Below are 19,567 nucleotides of genomic sequence, written 5' to 3'. Positions count from 1 at the left end.
GCGTAATCAGAACAAGCAAAAAGGGTGTTCCTGGTTCCTTGGTGAGTACCTTATGTATGTTCCTTGAAATATTGTACACTGAGTGAATACAGATTTACTTGAAATTTACGGCTCGAGTAAAGGTTTTTTCCTCACATTTTGCCCCAGATCAGGTACATATGGCGGGTGTTTCAACGCCTCCCGTGGTATCTGTTCAGATATCCAGTTCGATGACTTCATTTACAGCAGAGAAGAGGCTTGAAAGGGGCGAAACGATCTCCACTTTGAAGGTATTTTTTTTCCGTGCGTGAGACGGTTGAATTGTTACTTTCTTGTGTTTCTTCTGCATTGTAATTTAGACGTGGGTACTCAGTGTTTTATAAGAGCTGAATGTTCATATCGCCCCATGAACGAAGGCTGAAGATGTAACTTATATAGAGTTGATTGTTCAAAATAATTAACATTTGCAGTTGGTTATGTAAGTATGACCACAGGTAGCCCAGGCTCACTGTGTGTGTCACATAGGTAAATATAGAGAACATATGAGGCGAAGTTTAGGTCTGGAAATTTGCAAGAAAATGGAAATAAAAATCGATGAAACTTACCATGTGGTGAGCTGTTGTTGTCTTTAATACGTACACGAAGTTTCGGGAAAAATGGTCCCTGTTCACCTTCCTTCATAGTATAGTGACAAGGTAGGAGACGGAAGCCAGCTTAGGGACTCCGATCGACCAAAACAAGCATGATTTTTTTTGTGAAAATCGAATCCAGTCGCTAAATGAACACGCCAGGCTTGTGGACCATGAATTTCTCTAAACCATGAATCCACTGAAGCATCTCCAGGTAGCAACGCGAAGCCACCAGACTCTGTAAAACTTGTAAGTTAACCTGCTAAAATGGCGGCCAGAAAGCGTTGTCCTCGCAAAGTGTCCAATTCAAAATGGCACTGAACTCGGGACGCCTGGTGATGAGGGGAATATATGTCCCCCTGGAGGGAGGGGAGTCCCAGATTGCTCAGTGAGTTTTGTTTTTAGCAATTTGGGACTCCCCTCCCTCCAGAACTTATTATACTCGTCACCAGGCGTCCAGAGTTCAGTGCCATTTTGAATTGGACACTTTGCGAGGACAACGCTTTCTGGTCGCCATTTTAGCAGGTTAACTTACAAGTTTTACGGTGTCTGGTGGCTTTGCGTTGCTACCTGGAGATGCTTCAGTGGATTCATGGTTTAGAGAAATTCATGTTCCACGAGCCTGGTGTGTTCATTTAGCGACTGGATTCGATTTTCACGAAAAAAATCATGCTTGTTTTGGGTCGATCCGAGTCCCTACGCCGGCTTCCGTCTCCTACCTTGTCACTATACTATGAAGGAAGGTGAACAGGGACCATTTTTCCCGAAACTTCGTGTACGTATTAAAGACAACAACAGCTCACCACATGGTAAGTTTCATCGATTTTTATTTCCATTTTCTTGCAAATTTCGAGGCCTAAACTTTGCCTCATATGTTCTCTATATTTACCTATGTGGCACACACAGTGAGCCTAGGTTACCTGTGGTATGACTTGTATAAGATCAAATTCTCATTTTATTTGATTGACTATTTGAGTGATAGATTGATTGATTCATCCGTATCTATGTCATTATTTGCTGTTACTTGCTTACTTGTTACTTACTTTCAATTGGTCTCTGTGCACACCAGCATTATAAGGACTCATTTATTCATGAGTCCTTATAATTGCACTAATGATTTGCTCATTATATGCTCGTTATATACAAGTAACAGCAAATAATGACATAGATACGGATGAATCAATCAATCTATTAGTCAACCAGTCAATCAATTAAAATGAGAATTTGATTTTATACAAGTCATACTTACACTTAAGTTGCTCAAACCAGTTTCAACTCAAGAGAACTTGTTATTAGAAGGATTGACACTACAACACTTTATCACATAACAGCAATGTTATGGTACCACATGAAACATCAATTATTGCTGAACAAGATGCAGTCATTTTTGTGATGTAGAAAATTTACCATGGCAACAGGAAAGCCTTGCAAAAACACCCTATATTTTGGCTTTAGTTGCTCATATCCAAAAAATGAACTCGGTGACTACAATTTTTTATTGCACAAAAGTGATCAGCAGGCCAAGGTGAACCTTTCTGCAAAGTTTAAAAATTTTCTGTGGAGCGGATTGAAAGCTACCTTAAATATTCAGTTATTTAATGTGGCTCTGAATCCGCTTCACAGAATTTTTTTAAACTTTGCAGCAAGTTTTATTCTGGCTTGCTGATTGCATTTCAGAAATAAAAAATGGGGGTCACCCAGTTCGTTTATGAGAGATGAGGGGCTAAGGCTAAAATATGAGGTAGTTTTGCAGGGCTTTCCTGTTGCCACGGTAACTTTCTATGTCACAAAAATGACCAAATCTTTTTCAGCAATAATTTTTGTTTGATATGGTACTATAACATTGTTGTTATTTAAAGGATAAACTGTTGTATTGTCAATCCTTCTAATAACAAGGTCTCTTGAAAGTGTTGAAACTGGTTTGGGTCTCCTTTACCTTAATTGAGCACTCCCTGTAGGGGCTTTTCAGGGCCAATGAAACACAATGAATGAAACCACAGAACAGGATCAACAGCATCATCTTCATCATCTCATCCAATTTTGATCCAGGTTTATTCCCGTAGACGGGAGTGGCCGGATTTATCCCACTTTGGCAGCAACCTCTCTAACTCCCACTCTCCATCTTGCTCGATTCATGGCATCCTTTTTCTGCAATCCAACACTCTTGCTCTCCTTTTCCATGTCTCACTCCCATATAACATTGCCAATCTTACGTAACTCTGATAAACCATTCCTTTCATCTTCAGCGAGAACCTTTTTGAGTTAAGCAACTCTCCTTATTCCCTGAACTTCACCTAGCCAATTCTTGCTCTTGCTGTCACAGCTGCCTCACAACCACCACTTGCATTCACCCTATCCCCCAAATAACAGAAACCTCTCACCGTTTCCACGTCTTCACACAACTCCTCCACCAGTTCCACTAATCCATCAACTTGCTTCTTGCATCTGCCACACACAAAATCTCTCCTCAACTTCGGGGTCACCCTCTTTACTTTCATGCATCTGCCATGGATCCATTTCCCACATTTCACACACAACACTGAATTTGCCATTACTCGCTTCCCACAAATACCACATGGATCTAACTTACTCACAGACATTTCACCTTCTGCTCAACTCACTACCACTTTCTTCTTCCCGAGGTTCACCTTCAGCCCCTTGCTCTCGAATGCCTCCTTCCATTTCCAGAACTTCTCCCTCAGTCCCTCCGTCGTTTCACTCGTCAACACCAAGTCATCTGCGTACAACAGCTCACTCATCAAACTATTTGTCACACTCTCCGTAACCACGTCAACCACGATCGCAAAAACCAACGGCGACAACATGGATTCCTGGTGCACACCAACTTTCACCTCAAACTCCTCGGACAACTCTAGCCCAACTCTTGTCTTTGCACATTCATACAGACTCATCACTGCTCTCACCATTACCTCTGATATACCTCTCTTCCTCATTGCCCACTCCAATACCTTCCTGGGGACCCTGTCAAATGCCTTCTCCAGGTCAACGAAGCATATATACAACTGTTGAGAATCCCAACTGGCCAGAGGCAAACCAGTTGGCATAATTTACAAGTACAGTCAAGAAGCTGAACCAGGGACTGCCAGGATCAAATTCAAAGTGTGGTCAGAACAGGTCTTGAATCCAGGATCTCTGGATCTCAGTGCAAGCACCCTAACCACTGGGCCACACTATCTCACAGAGCGTAAGGGCAAGAAAGATTTGTGAAGTGTCTTGAGCATTAGCTCTTTGTCAAAACAAATTCCGTTTGACTAATGCAAAAAAACCCAAGTTTTTCATACTGATGCAGCACCTTGTTGAAAACTGACCCCTTCAATTATTATTATTATTATTATTAGTCTCTCTCTTTGTCACCTAGAAGTTACTCTGTTTTCCATCTGTTTATTGCAGGGAAGACTGGAACTAATAACAGGATGCTCAGCATTGACGATGGAGGTTCAGTTATTGGACAGAGACGGAAAACTTTTATGCATCCTCAACAATGACAGCGCCTTCCTGGGTGCTTATCCTGTTGAAGATAACATGAGACTTCATGTATGCTTGTTTTTTCAGTTCGTCAATTTCAGTTATTTTATTTGATGTTCTAACTCAAATATATTAGATGGGATACTGTCTTGCTGAATAAGCAATATGGGGAAAACCCTTTAAGTTATACATTTTCTTTGCCCATCAAGGTAGTTGATAAAGATCCTACGAAAAAGGCAGGAGAGTTTGAGGATGTATCAGCGGTAGAAAAATATGAAATGACAACAGAAGACTACGCAAAAAGAACTGGTTAGTTTTAAACTCTACTTCTCTGTCTTCAGAAAGACTTATCTGTCAACTGGCACAGTGGGTTTAATACTCAAAGAATTTATTTAACAAATTGAAAGTGGTTCAGTGTTGTCTGTACCGGTACTCTTATCGACAATGATATTCGTCATCACAGTGGTCAAAATGTTGTGCGCCTCGTGAGTCCACAACAAATTAGACTCTTATTGACAACCGCAAATGAGGCAATCAGGTTGCAAGATTACCAGCAATTGTGGTAAAAAGCTAATTTTAACACTGAATCCAGTAAAATTGTGATTACAGTAAATTGTGATTACAATTTCACTTATACCCTCTTTTATTATGTGCTCAATAATTTAAATATTGCATACAAATTGACAAATGCATATTAAATAGGTTATAGAGTGTGATACAGAAGTTGAGATGGAAACACAGTGATGTGGTAATTTTGTTGAACATATAATGACACCCAGCCAGGAGGGGTCCTGTGTTGCTTGTCTGAATTTTAAAACATCTCATGTCAGTGCTTTGTCAATGTTCCGCGTTGCTGTGACCATTGCTGTGGGAAATTTAAAAAAAGGATGTTGTTTGTCGTGATTTCACTAAATAAGTACTACCACTACATTTTAGGCCATGTTGCTTGTCTGAATTTACCCTGGCAGAGTCTCTATAATAAATAAAAAACTGTGCGAACTTTCTCCTGTATTTATGTCACTTGTGATGTTTTGAAACAAACGACAGCCTGTGCAATTCTTAGATCTTTCAAAACATCATTCGTGCCCATAAAACACAAAATGCACTTGTGTGTATACAATTTCTTTTACTCACAGAGATTAAATGAAACAATCTCCTTTTAACATGTTTAGAAAGTAAATTACCTAGAAGTGTTGCTTTGCATTATTGATGACTTTTCTTACTGTCCTCTTTCTTGATTTTGTTTATGAACATGCAGATTCTGTAAGAGCTTTCATGCAAAGAAATAAGATGGGTCAATTTAAAGAAGAAACCCCAGAAGAAATACAGCAAAAGAAAGAGAGAGCTCAAATAGAAGAAGATGCTGCCAAAGCAATCACTGTCGGGTTAAGGTGCGAGGTTACAGTTGGGAATGCTGCTCCCAGGAGGGGTGTAGTTATGTATGTAGGTAAGATATCTTCACTCACTCTATCTTATTGTTAAGTGATCTGTAGTAGCAGGAAGTGTGGCCCAGGGGTCAGGGAACTTTTTTTGAGATTTGAAGATCCTGGGTTCATGACCCATTCTTGTCACTTGTTGAATTTGATCCTGGTAGTCCTTGGTTCAACTTCTTGGCTGCAAAACTGGTTGTGGCCAGTTGGGATTCTTACATGTAATAGTTGTTGTTGTTCTGTTGTGTCGTTTCATCGCTCCTGAAAAGCCCCTGAGGGGAGAAGCCAACTAAGTGTTTATGCCATTGAAAAACCTAAGACATCCTACATGTCTAAGATTGATGCTTGAGTGCTCCTGTAATTGAGGGACTTGTGAAGACTCTTAAGGTAAAGAGAGACACTCAGCCAATCAGAAGAAAAATGTGAGCTTGTAACAGTTATTATCACTCTCATCTCTGTATCGTCATAAATGGTGGGAACCCAGGAGTTGTATCATAATTAAGTGAAGTATGATTGTCTGCAAAGTCTTCAAGGACAATGACATGCAGACTTAACTGACAGTCCACCAGTAATGTCATGACTTAGTTGACCAATCACATCAATGACCAGTCAAGTGAGTGATTAAACCATCTACTGGTGTTACAAAAAATCACTTGACTCGGAAGATGACTTCCACTCAGGTCGTTGAAACCTCAGTCAATGTCATCCAAAACAGTCCCTCTCAGGGCTAGTCACTCACCCAATCATCATACATCTCTTAATTGTGTGTATTGTCTTAGAAGTTTGATGCTCCAAATAATGGCTGCAAAGAAGACATGTAATGCTATGGCTTGAAAGAAATTTTGAAATTATGGGTAGTAGTTTTGTTCTCTCTGTTAACATGAAGTCAGTCCTGTCCAAAGTCTCTCGTATCTTCCCTCTGTTACTCAAAATTCCTCTGAACTTTTGTCTGTTTGAATCAAAGGCTATGGAAATTTCTCTTTCAGCTGATGATATTAGCCACCTTCTGGCACTTGGAAACATCCCTGCAGCACTCCATTACTTTAAAAGCTAGGATAATTTTCTCTTTCAGGGAAGACAGACTTTAAGCCAGGATGGTGGGTGGGTGTCAAGTACGATGAACCAGTTGGAAAGAATGATGGAAGGTACATCTAAATATAGGGATCAATATTTCTCCATAATAATTAGTAAGTGTATTCCACATTTGGGTTGAGTTTTTTCTCACTTATGATTGGCAAAGAGAATTAACCCATTGACTCCTGAACCCCCACTGACAAGTGAAATCGTCTGGCGTTAGGCAGAGTGAGATCTATTTAACAATTAGACCATGAGGCGAACCCGAATGGGCTATTGACCCGTGGCCCTTGAGGGCGAAGGGTCTAATTGTTTTAGTATCACCCGACTAGTCGGACAGAAAAGGCAATAATAAAGTTAGCAAATGCAAGTTGAAGGAATATTTATATGGGAATAAAACGAAAGAAAGCGCCATGCTTTTCGCTACTCGAGGACTATTACCAATAGTCCTCTAGTAGCGTAGCCAATCAAATTGCAGGATTTGCATTAGTCCACTAGTTGGGTGATACTAATAAGTGTTATTCCCGGGGGTCAGTGCCAAAGACAATTCATGTCTCTGCATCCACAGTCTCAAAAAATGTCTCCTTTCACATTTTCCCTCCTCTGGATGAGACTTGTAGATTTTACTCTGTCTAGCACCAGATAATTTTACCTGTCAGTGGGGAAGGGTTCTAGCCTGCGAAGGCAGACGTATTTCTGGTGGTCATTTTGAGATGTGTCTGTATGCTGAAGGGTTCAGGCAGGGTGAAAGCGTTAAGGTCTGAAGTGAATGTCCTGTGGTTCAGAGCGCTTTGAAAGGAGAACACAGGACAATGAGTTGTTTGATGCTGATATGACAATATATCAAGGACTATTCCATTCATTACACTGGGCTCAACCTCAAACCACGTTTGGGACAAGTATAACTGAGTTCCAAGGCAGTGCTGCTTGCATATATATCTAAAATCATTTATTTGCCAGATACCTCTTGTCAGTTCAATGACAACAATAACAAGAATGAAATAAAAAAAAACAGATGACAATGGATTTTGCATAAGAATTCAAAGTACATTACCACAATCGCAAAGGAAGGCAGTTTTTGATTAGTGATACAACCCTAAATAGGCCATTTTTGAAATATTAAATATTCAGCTTGATAGTGAGGCAGTGAGGACAAGAACAATAGAATCATATTGGAATGAATGTGAAAAATATTTGCATGTCATACAATTTTTTTTGTCTTTGTCCTCTAAACTTCTCTTTCAAGCTGAATTTTAATATATGGAAAAAGGCCTATTTTCAAAACCATCTTTGTTTGAAAAGGCCTTAAAAGAATATGTCTGCTGCTGGTCAACTCCTTTATTTCTGAAGCATTTTATCACTGTTGCTTTCACAAAATGTCACATAGGTATAAGTGTTTTGGAAATTCAAAAAAGGCCTTCACCATTTTTGAAGTGCTAATGTGCTTGTTAAAAAGACCATTGGTTGACTTTTTTTTAAAGACCAATCAATAATTTGCCACACCCTCAAAAAAATCAATAATTATTTAAAGCATGGATCAAAGGTGATAAATTTCTGAACATCCCTTTCAGTGTTGCAGGGAAAAGGTACTTTTCATGTCCAGCAAAATATGGAGGATTCATTAAACCCAAGGATGTTGCTGTAGGAGATTTTCCAGAAGAAGACCTGGGATTTGAGGATGATGAAATGTGAAATTATTTAGTAATGGAACATTCTGTAACATTCAAGATAATTTATTAGTGCTCCTCAGAAGCTATTTCTTCCAGTTTTCATAGTCTTGAAAAGAAATGTGGATTACTCTGGGAATGTACAGTAATAGTAAAGGAAGTTCATTTTAATTAGCATCCCTACTCTATGAAGTAATTTTCAAATTTGATCATCAGAACATTCAAATGAGTGATAATCAAAAATTGTTACTCTTTTGAAATCAAGTTTGTATTATAATATGCTGCTTGATTGTATCATGATAAAGAAACTGTATTGCAAATGTTAGATGTTCAAATTTATATGAATTATGAAGCTCAGATAGCTGTTAGGAACTAAAAGTACTGTCTTTTAACTTTTATGCACTGAAAGCAGGAACAGTGTGCCCTGAAAACGTTTTAGCGGTTGCAAAAAAATATAATGCAATTTAATACATTGCTTTTTGTGAAATAAAGACCAACTACAATGTACTGTACAAAGAGATTAGTACCTGGAATTGTTCATAAATACTGTACTGGGTGATGGCTGTGTGCAATTCAACATCCTTTAATTTTCACAATAAATTAAGCGACAGTAAGCTTATGCCACCTCAAAGGAAAGCATCACAAGGAAAGGATATCTGTACATAATGGGAAATAGCAAAACAGCAGTTTAAAAAAAAACCCTAAAATTAGTGACTGAAGAGATTGCCCAACATGACAAATTTCAGTGACGGTTAAAATGAAACTTTTTTTTTTCATAATTAAAAATGGCAAAGGAAGATCATTACTCGAAGTTTGAAGGACATATTGTTAATTTACGGCCTGAGTGATATCATTGATCTTGATGCAGTCAATGCTGCAGGGGAAGCTTATGAGCATCATGCCGACATCGCTTGACATTTAGTAATAAATTATTTAAAAATACAAGTTACTCTCAAATGAAAAATTATCCTTAGGATTTGCATGGTTGACAGCAGTTGTAGGACATCTCAGAATTAAAACATTAAATGCATTTTCAGCCTGTGTGCTTGCTGAGTGAAATTTTAGAGAGATTGGTTGGATATTTTCTCCTTTAGGCAAACATAATTGTGATTCAACAGGCTTTTGTATGTAGGGAGGTTGTGGAAAAATCAATTCCTAGTTCTTGATCTTTTCCTTTCAAGATTATTTCCAAACATTTATCTTTCTTCAAATCAATAATTAAAAGCTTGAATGAAGACTGCCATGGTAGGAACATAATGTCATTGTATCCATTTGCTGAAGTGACTCCATTTTGACAACAATATTGCTGGTCCAGCAAATGCAGCCTGCACTCCTTATTGGGGCTGTTCGAAGTCAGCATGATTAGCCATTTATCCCCCATGAGTGCCACTCAAAGATTTGACTTTGGCTAATGCTAGATGCTTCTATGGTGATGTTTTTAGTCTAAATATTGCCAAAACCAAAAGGTTTCCATAGCAAATAAACCTGGATTAGAAAATTGCAAACCATAAGACCAAAGAAGCATTCACTTCTAGCATTCCACTCCAAACTTGTCAAAGTTTCTTGTTATGACCCCCAGCTGCAGGTGCACTGTTCCCATGGCAACTGTCCTGAGTTTATATCTGTCTGCCCCAGTATAAATAGCATCTGAAGTTTTTAGCTGAGGTGCTCCGCCAATAAACCAACTTCGAAGCTGTTCAAATTTTCCTGAGCTAACCGGCCTCCACGTCACGCAATCGACGTTGTGAGTCCCAGGCGAGGTGGGAACGTGACAATATCCATAGCCAAAAATTTCGTTCCTACCGTAGGAATCCTGATGCCACACTTGAAAGTGAAATTTAGGCCACCCTTTGAGCCCTCTGGTGGCGAAATGCAAGTCTATCGGATGACACCACCTCGCACACTCCTCATTTTGGGGATTGTCAACTTGTGTTTGTCCTTCCCTCTGCCCCGCCAATAATTTCCACAAGCCGTCGATATGTACGGACCATTTACAGTATAAGTTATGCGAGGGAAATCCACTGGCGCCGATGATTTCGCCGACAACGTGTACTTCGGCCATAACGGGAAAAAAGTCAACACTATTTTTAAACGCAAAAAAATCCAAACATGGCGGGTCTCATTGTGAGCATGCGCAGAGCGGTAGTGGGTCCGCGATATAAATGTACAAAACAAGATGGCGGCAAAACTTGAATCATGTGTGTACCTCCAAGAGCTCGCTTGGACAACTGCCTTGGTAGAAATGACCTAATATACTGCCCTTGAGTGTTTAAGAGGCTTAAAAGTCTTGATTCCAAATAGAAAGACCATACGTCTAATTAAACTCGATCGATTGTGCGAGAAAATTATGAATGAGGAATCAGCGAAGGGGAGAGATGAAGTTACCAGACCAATGTGCAAGTATGGAACAAAGTGTTATCGAAAAAACCCTGTTCATTTTGAAGAATATAGACATGCAGGTAAAGTGTAAGAAATGGAAAAAGGCGAAGAGTACTCTCACACTTAGGTTTTATTCCCAGACTCAGTGAGGCGTCTGGAAAAGCCGGAATCCGGAAACGGATCCGGAACCGGAATCGGAATAAGAACAAGAAAGGTCGATAATATTCAGTTGCTTTATTTCAACTAAAAAAGTTGAATGTTATATTACACACTTTAAACTGCAAAATTGATTTTTACAGATATTGTTGGGACAACAAAGTTTGTAACACTGGCGTCACTCCTTTTTTGAACGGCTTGAGTTATGAGAATGATTGAAATTGAGACTCCTCCATGTCCCTTGGTGGCGTGGGAGCGAAGTTGTTACTGAAGCCATGGATGAAAGGAGTTCAGAAAAGAAAAATAAAAGACAAAAGAATTCGAATAAAATATTAATTAAGGTAAACAACTACAAACCTTGCCTTCCAGATCTCGCCGCACTGAAACTCAAGAAGAAACATGAGAAGGTGAGCAGTAGCCTGCGTGGCAGGTGTTGGAAGGGGAAAGATAAGGGAACAGGAGAACAGCGGGAGAATGAGGAGGGCATGAGTGAAAGGACCCCCTAATTAATATGCATACATCAGGCAGCTGCTAAATCTCTAACAGTCAAATGGGATCCAATCAAAAACATGCACAGGAAAATGCGCTATGCAGGAATGTTGTTTACTGCGCCATTATTCCAAAAACTCGCACGGCGGAGAGTAGTGTGAAACCAAAACACCGTCGCCCAAAAAAGGAGCAATCTTGCAACGATGTGTGACAAGTTTGTGTAATGAGTTTACTGGTGGAATATGTCTCAACAAAGTCTTGTGTGAATTTGTTCATACCATCAATGAAAAAGACATTGTTTGGTGTTGTATGGACTAAGTAATGTGGCTGGAAACCATAAAAATAAAAATAAAAGTAAAAATTCGAAAATTCTTCACAACTTGTTTGCAACCTGTGTGTGCGGAAAATTAAACACTGGTGCGATAATCTCAAAAATCTCGAATTTCTATCCAAACGCTTTGAATCAGATCAAAAAGAGAAGTTGGCGGCAAGTTTGAGATTGTTTACGCGAGAGCTCAAAAAAACAGAGTGACGTTGAATTCAACCACAATAGGTTGGTGGTGATTGACACAAATTAAATTCTAGCTAGCCCATCACGATTTTTATGATTAGAATCAGAGCGTGAAAAAATAAAAAAAAAAACAATAGTGTCCTTCCCTTCTTCCACACATGCCCTCCTTGTTCTTCAGCCATTCTCTCTTTCTCTTCGAATGCCTGCCACACAGGCTAGTGCTCACCTTTCCCATGTTTCTTCTTGATCTCCAATGTAATCTGGAAGGCGAGATTCGTAGTTGTTTACCCCTAACATTGTATGTCAATAAATAAGGTGAACTTCTTTTGTCTTTTGTGGACTCCTTTCATCCATGGCTTCAGTAACAACTTTGCTCCCACCCCACCAAGGGACAAGGAGAAGTCTCAATGTCAATCATTTTCGTAACTTGAGCTGTTCAAAACAGAAGTGACGCCAATGGTACGAACTTTGTAGTCACAACAATATCCTTAAAAAGCAATTTTGCAGTTTAAAGCGTGTAATTTAACTTTTTTTAGCTGAAATGAAACAACTGGATATCATTGAACTTTATTGTTCTTATTCCAGTTCTGTATCCGGCTCTGTTCCAGATCCAGATCTGGATTCCAGCTTTTCCAGACGTCTGACTCAGTGTCATACTTGCAGGACTGAGTTTGTTTGTTCTCTTCTCTTCCATGAGAGATTTTTTCTCCATGCACCCTGAGTTTCCTCTTTTGATGTAATAACAATTTAGTATGACTACATAAAACTCAAAACTTTGATATAGTTATCATCATCCTCATCATCATCATCTGGGGTTAGGAGAGTAGCTGTTGTGCGGGGTTAGGAGACTAACTGTTGTCATCAACAAGGGGCTTAACAGCCCCTTCCGGATGGATGTGTTGATCTGGCTGGAGGGGCATGCCATTTTCATGAGAGTGCCCACAAATACCACGTATGTCGTCATTGTCAAAATTAATTTTAATCTTTGGTTTGAAACAAAAAACATTTTGTTCGGCTGTCGGTACTCTTTGAAGCCACTACATCATCCTCATCATGGTTTTAGGGAAAATAATAACCCACTGACTCCTGGGAGTGAGACTTAACAGATAAAATTTTGTCTAAATGTCAGACGATTTTAATTGACACCTGAGGGTTTGATGGATTAAAAGAAGGAAATACTTAAGTACTTTCAAACTCTGTAGGTTATGACTCAGACACTGATGACGATGATTCAGAAAGGGCTGAGCATTCTCCTCCCGCTAAACGCCAGAAGTTGGAATGCACTGCTATGACCAGTAGCTCACCATCATCATCAAACCAAGTTAGCAACCAAGATGAAAAGAGTGTGCCATTTTTACTAACTTCAGTGCGTGGAATCTCATCTGAATTCAATTCTAGAAATATAGCAGTTGGCATTAAAGGTATTGATTTTGTCTCAGATTCACAATTGAAGACCAACAACACCTCTTAATTCATATTGCAATAATTTCCATTCATCCTTTTCAGACATTCTTTCAACCCAAATGGGTGAACTGGAAGCCTCAGCACAGGTAAAGTACTTCTATGTTCATCTTTCTTTTTCAATTCAGTCAATCAATTCAGTGACAATGTAATAATAATAACAAGCAATGCATAGCTAATTTGTTAGTTAAATAGTTAATTTCTTTAACTTTTTCCCATTTCAGTTTAACTATATGTTTGACATTCCCTGGTTGATTGAACAATATCCTAAAACTAAAAGGTACCTAAAGATTAATGTTCATACATGAATAATTTTAATTCTACTTGTGCTGTAAAAAGCAGTTTAACCTCATCACCAATTGATGAGCTTGGGAACTGGTGCCTTAAAAGATAGTAGGAAGGGGCCTGTTATATGATCCTGGCATTGCAGGGTGGCATCCCTGTCAACTCGCAAGTGAGAACCACCTGAAGCAGCCACTAACTGACGCCACCACACTGGAGTATGGACTAGTGGAAAAGAACACTTACCTGACCAGATACGGTAGTTACCTCCACAATCAAGTAGCCTTGAGGCAGGGAACTGTAATATTGAGATTTACTCTGTGGTTTGAGTTTTTTTAGTTATTAAAAAGGAAAATATGAATGATTCGACAATTTTGTCCAGGTTTGTAGTTTGGATGCAATACCACTGACATGTGGAAACTGCTTGGTGCCATTTAACTACTACAATGTATGTAAGTTCAGGGTGTTACTTGTCAAATACAGCAAGGAATGATGATATTGTATTTTAAATCTGGCACTAAAGATACTGTATACTATTTTAAGCTTAGTAGAGTCTCTAAACACCAATCAAAGAAAATGTGTTTTTTGCTTTTCACTTGTCCTTTTTATTAAAGCTGGTGAATGTTTTTTTTGTTATTCATTCAAGGTCCAAACCATTGCTTCTAGTTCATGGAAATCAGCAGGAAGCCAAAGCTGAACTTGAGAGAGAAGCTAAACCATATCCTAATGTCAAACTTTTTGGAGTGAGTTGCCTCCAAGTAACTGAAGAGTTGTGTATTTTGTGGTTCAATTTTTTTCTTCTCAGTTTTTAAATTTTTGAATCAGTTCAATTTTGATTTTTCTTTGTCCAATATTCATTATGATAATAACCTGAAACAAAGAAAAATCAGTAAAAATTAAACTTTGAAAAATTTTTGATCCACAGAATGTACAGTTTGGTTAACTTCTAGCCAAATTAGTTCCCAGAAATAGTTGTTGCCCCTCCGAAAAAAGCTGCAAGTTTTTGTAAAAATAAGAAGCAACTTTTTGAACTCCATTTTTTTCCTGTGGCCCTCAATTTTGCATGCAGTGACTTTTTTACTCACAGTGGTTACCTGGTATAGTGTGTTTACATGTATTTCTTGCTTCATCTTGGCTACAATATCATTCCAAAATAACTGCAATAAAAAAGTCTCTTATCACAGGCAGACAGCCTTAAGGATGCGACAGCGTGTGATGTGGTCCTGTTATTTGAGACAGTTGTTATGGCTGATAAAACCGATTGAGGAAAATGTTCCACGAAAATTTCAAATTGCAATATTTCTTTATGAAAATCCATTTTATGGACAGCTAGATGAATAAAGTTCACTCACCAACTATTTTCTGCATTGTCCTGAGTGATTTGATGAATTTTGGGGACACTTTGTTTTTCCCTTCAGCTCTGTTGCATTGTCAAATACAAAAATTTTTTGACAAGGCATGCAGCTTCCACGACCTCAAAAAGAGGTCAATTTGCAAGCTTCAGGTTTTTGCTAAATTTGCTCTATGTTGTGGACAGATGTGGTCTATCATTGGAATTTGATCAAAATCAAATTGACCAATCAAAAAGCTCACATTGATAATCTTGTCTCTCTTGGTGGAAATCTGAGCTTTTTGATTGGTTAATTGGTTTTTGATCAAATTCCAATGATTGTCATCGGCAAAAACCTCAGGGTTGCATTTGTGCCTGTGCACTTACTATATTTTATCAATATTATAGCCCTCCATTATAATAATTTCTTATTTTGAATGTGTCCCTGTCCTGTGTTTCAAGTAACTACAAAATGTTTATTGTTTTCACAAGGCTAGGTTGGAGCCATTTGGGACACACCACAGGTAACTTAGGTCAACTTACAACAGATTTTGGATATTCTGTACCAAGATTATCAATACTTCAAATGGTGATTTTATTGTCTTAATTTTTTGTGCAAGACTAGCAACTTCTCTTTCCAGATGTTAGGTACCATTTACCACATAGAGTTTTGTTTTGACTTGACATGTGCACAGTACCATGAAATCATGAAACCCAAGAAAAATGTGTGAAACCATGAAGGGCTGGACAATCTGCGAGCAAGCGAGTCATGCAAGCCATGTGAGTCTCGCATTTAAGTATTTACATCTTTTGAATTTGAGCTTGGGAACGAGGCTAAAAAGGCAAGATTGAAACAAGAGACGCTTGCACTGCTTACAATTCTTACCAAAAAAAAAATAATAATACCAGCATAAGCACCCATTTCAAATAGTGCTGATAAACAGTATTTAAGTCTAAGCACCCATTTTAAAATGGTTAGCTTTCAATAACTGTATGATGCGCATGTTGACTTGCATGGCTCGCCGTGTTGGCTCGCTTGGCCAGGGTAAGAAAAAAAATTAGAACTGCACTTGTCCAATGGACGAGATAATATCTACGCAGCATTTAAATTAATGTGTTGGTGTACTTCCAAGATTCCCGGAACTTTCAAACTCAAACCATTGGGCTGTTAGATTGCTTTTTCTTCTCATTCACCTCAGTGTTTTCTGCCAAAGGTTTTGCTTTTCTCTTTAGCTGCTTTGCCGCTACACCAAAATAGCCTTTTATGCTTCGCTGATCAGCCATCATTGTGCACGTGCTGACAGCGACAACGAGGGTCTATTAATAAATACGCAAATATGATGCTCCCAAATGAGTCCCAGGCCCCATTCGGTATGCATTGAAATAAAATGACAGATAAATCGTAAGTGCTCAACTCATTTCATTTCCAACCTTTTCCGAAAAATGATCTGCTTTGCACTTGCAAAAACTTAACAAATACTAGTTTCTCTGCTTAAACAATTTTAAACACCTTGTTTTTAAAATTATTTTCTGAAGATTCACTTTGTCCAAAGGACAAGTAAGATTGACAAACCACTTGTCAACTGGCGAAAAACCTTTTGTCTGGGGAAAGCGCATGGACACCGTTTTGTCGCACCCTACAGCTGATGGCATGCAGCAATGGCTTGCACAGCTTGATGGCGTGCACATTGTCCTCACCCAAACCATGAAACCCTAGAAAACTGACTCAGTGAAACCATGAAACTCAAAATCCTCAACATATTGTCTGTGGAGCTCCTCCAGTTGTTTCTGCAATTCATTGATTTGCTTTGCTGCGCTATATCTCCAATGAAACCGTGAAACCCAAGAAACCAAGTTAAACAGTTTCACTGGTTTCATGGTTTCACTCGTTTGTTGGGTGTCACTGGTTTCTTTTGGGTCTCATGGTTCCACTGGTTTCATGGGTTTTATGGTTTCACTCATCTCGAAGGTCTGGGCCTTGGGTCCTTAATCAAGTTATTAGCGTTTTTGTTAGTTGTGTTGGTTATCTTGAAGTTGACAATATGTCCCAGAGTTGTTTGAAAATGAAATTCTGTGTGCTTTGCAAGAATAGACTTTAGGTGTTGTCACTTGACCTGCCATGTACATTGTACATGTATGTCACCTTTGATTTGTTACTTTTGGTTGAGGTTTTTTCTGTCCTTCTGTTTCAGCAAAATGATGTTCCTGTTGTATAAAGAGGGCCTTAGAATTGTCATTACTACTGCAAATTTGATAGCCAGAGACTGGGATCAAAAAACACAGGGGTAATTAGCAGCAAAGTAAATTTTTGCTATTTTTTGCCTTCAGCAGTGCATTTGATTCTGCTAATTTGTACAGAGATGACGAGACCTTCTGTTCTTCTCTCTTGCCCCATATGTCTAAGAATAAATTTAATAAGCTCTTTGGGTTTAATCTAAACCTCTTTAAAGGTTATACCTCTTCCTAATCAAGTTCAGGGGCTGTTATGTAAGTTGCATACCACATTATATTTACAAGTGCATTGCATTCAGACCATAATTTTAAGAAATGTGAAGTGAAGGTTGCAGGTTGCTAAAATATTTTGTATCATTGGTATTGTCAGAGTTTGGATAAGCCCATTATTTCCAAGGCTATCTGAATCATCATCAACTGGTACATCACCAACTAATTTCAAAGAGGACTTATTGGTAGGTAAACGATTGGTTTTGTTTATTTTATTGTCAGCCATTGAAGCATGTTACCCTCTTTTGTAAGAATGTAAATTAGGTTTTATTTTCTATATGAATAATAATTCATATGGGAAGCAAAACCTTTTCCCGATGTGTAGCTGTTTGGCAGTTTTTAAACTGTCTATAGGTCAGTAGTTTAAGGTCTGGGTCTGCTGCAGTACTGCAGTACTATTTCCTTGGACAAAAAAAATTGCTCCACTGAATAAGTGGGTCCTGATAACATAGCAATACAATTGTGTGGATAAAGGATGCCAGATGTCGAGTGTTCAAAATTTAAACAATCTTCAGGCCAATAGAGACCCTTGCTTAAATTTTACAAGTATCTTAAAACTCAAAACGTGATCCATGATTTTTAAATCTCAGAACTGCAGCCTTCAAACATTGTAATTGTTGTTGTCATTTTCACTGTCCATTTAACATTACTTTCCACCCAAATTGGGTACCATGTTGCTTGGTATGTTTGCCCTCCATTTCTGTCTGTCCAGGGGATCTTCAATGGAGAGACCACAGAGCATCATGTCTTTGGACAAAAGCTCTAACCAGGTTTTGCGAGGCTTATCCCTCTTGGTTTGCCCATCTATCTCAAGATGTCAGAACCATCTTAGGACATTCATGGGGGCTTGGTCTAATCCAGGCAATCCAGTATTTTAATGTTTCTTGACGTCTACATGGTCCTAAGCACAGATTTGTTTTACAGGATTATTTAGAAGCATATGGAGGCAATTTGTTAGATGAGTGGAAAAGGAGTATCAGAGACCATGACATGTCCTCTTCAAAGTATGTTTGGCTACAAAGTTAAGGGTGCACATTCTAGCACTTGAAATAAGTTTTTTTCTTAACAATGGCTAATGAGAGATTAAAATGCAACTGGATGCATTGCCAGGTTGGGTCACTTGGTTTAGCAGATACTTTGCGGCAGCAGGCAGTTTTGATCCCCAGTTCATTCCATAAAAACCGAAATGAGGAGGAGGTGCTGCAAATCATTTGACATTTGGGACTCAACAGGGAAAAATGATAAACTGCTGGCCACGTCACAGATCACTTATTCCATAAAATCTGTGAGAGGTATAGACAGCTAGTGTTCCCTTCAGAGTCAGTTGAGCTGCAAGCTGAAGAGTAAAAGTGCTGCAATTACATATAGCTCTGTTGTGTGACTCAAGCATGTGGGTCTACTGATATTGAAGCTCCATTGCATGACTGATGCTTGCACGTTGACTGAAAGGACAACTAGTAATCTATAGTTATGTAGGATTTTTAACACCCCACACATACTGGCCCTCAGTCTCACTTACAAAGCACCATATAGCCAATCGCTGAGACTCCATGGACTTCATAAATTTGCAAAAAAAAAGATGGTTTTAGGCCTCCGGCCATGTTTTGTCACAAAAGTGTGAATTCCTGGTTTGCTTTGTCACGATTCTGTGCGGTGGCGAGCTGCTAAATACATTAATTATTAAGTCTATCTTTTAGGGTTCGCTTAATTGCCTCAGTTCCTGGAAGACATACTGGACTTAATAAAACCAAGTGGGGGCACCTTAAGCTTCGTAAGGTACATGTAACAAGTAGCTTGGGTAATGACAACCAGCTTTCTCTGACCACTTGTCTACTAGGGAAAGCATGCACTCCCCAATCAAGGGATTTCAAGAGACAACATAATTATGCAGTATTTCCCTTTTTATTTTCCTATGAATAATGAATCGACCAGGACGCAAGTGGATCATTTAGTAGGCTTGCCCAATGGGCAAGATGGGATTTTAAACTATATGTATTGACGAGGTGTGGATACACTGTTACATGACTGCAAATATGGTAGATACCATGGCTCCCATAGGTGAGCCATTAGGGGAGTCATTGCAATTTCCAGACACTCAGATATCTCAGGAATTTTTATCTTCATGACTTGTGAAATGAATTATAATGATATATAGTGTATTCAATGCTACTTCACTTAATGGTCGCTCTGTA

At 38.8% G+C, this 19,567-nt stretch overlaps 3 protein-coding genes across 3 annotated transcripts in view; 2 read left to right on the top strand and 1 right to left on the bottom strand.

Moving 5' to 3' along the window:
* The first annotated feature begins 52 nt into the window (after positions 1-52).
* LOC137978757 (tubulin-folding cofactor B-like) lies at positions 53-8,421 on the top strand. The gene is made up of 6 exons (XM_068825809.1): positions 53-269; positions 4,020-4,163; positions 4,304-4,403; positions 5,353-5,541; positions 6,597-6,669; positions 8,170-8,421. Exons 1-6 carry the CDS (start codon positions 159-161, stop codon positions 8,288-8,290), a joined length of 738 nt encoding a protein of 245 aa, XP_068681910.1. The 5' UTR covers positions 53-158; the 3' UTR covers positions 8,291-8,421.
* Positions 8,311-10,374, bottom strand: LOC137978758 (B9 domain-containing protein 2-like). Its single transcript, XM_068825810.1, has one exon. The coding sequence runs from the start codon at positions 10,325-10,327 to the stop codon at positions 9,797-9,799; it is 531 nt and encodes a 176-aa protein (XP_068681911.1). The 5' UTR covers positions 10,328-10,374; the 3' UTR covers positions 8,311-9,796.
* A 44-nt stretch (positions 10,375-10,418) lies between these two features.
* Positions 10,419-19,567, top strand: part of LOC137978756 (tyrosyl-DNA phosphodiesterase 1-like) — a 16,850-nt gene continuing 7,701 nt past the window's right edge. The window contains exons 1-10 of the mRNA XM_068825808.1: positions 10,419-10,724; positions 13,003-13,221; positions 13,307-13,350; positions 13,486-13,541; positions 14,190-14,286; positions 15,366-15,397; positions 17,066-17,158; positions 17,476-17,560; positions 18,300-18,379; positions 19,073-19,151. Coding sequence (XP_068681909.1) covers positions 10,613-10,724; positions 13,003-13,221; positions 13,307-13,350; positions 13,486-13,541; positions 14,190-14,286; positions 15,366-15,397; positions 17,066-17,158; positions 17,476-17,560; positions 18,300-18,379; positions 19,073-19,151 — 897 coding nt within the window. The 5' untranslated portion in view covers positions 10,419-10,612. The remainder of the gene's footprint in view (positions 10,725-13,002; positions 13,222-13,306; positions 13,351-13,485; positions 13,542-14,189; positions 14,287-15,365; positions 15,398-17,065; positions 17,159-17,475; positions 17,561-18,299; positions 18,380-19,072; positions 19,152-19,567) is intronic.

The sequence above is a fragment of the Montipora foliosa genome, chromosome 12, assembly GCF_036669935.1.
Source record: "Montipora foliosa isolate CH-2021 chromosome 12, ASM3666993v2, whole genome shotgun sequence".
Lineage (NCBI taxonomy): Eukaryota > Metazoa > Cnidaria > Anthozoa > Scleractinia > Acroporidae > Montipora > Montipora foliosa.
The sequence above is the reverse complement of the archived record's forward strand: the minus strand, read 5'-3'. Positions and strand labels throughout refer to the sequence as shown.

Bases quoted from the DNA above. Each gene is read 5' to 3' on its own strand.
- LOC137978757 (XM_068825809.1), top strand. From the start codon at position 159: ATGGCGGGTGTTTCAACGCCTCCCGTGGTATCTGTTCAGATATCCAGT. The intron at 270-4,019 runs GTATTTTTTTTC...TGTTTATTGCAG, and splicing joins AAACGATCTCCACTTTGAAG to GGAAGACTGGAACTAATAAC. The intron at 5,542-6,596 runs GTAAGATATCTT...TTTCTCTTTCAG, and splicing joins GGGTGTAGTTATGTATGTAG to GGAAGACAGACTTTAAGCCA.
- LOC137978758 (XM_068825810.1), bottom strand. From the start codon at position 10,327: ATGGCCGAAGTACACGTTGTCGGCGAAATCATCGGCGCCAGTGGATTT.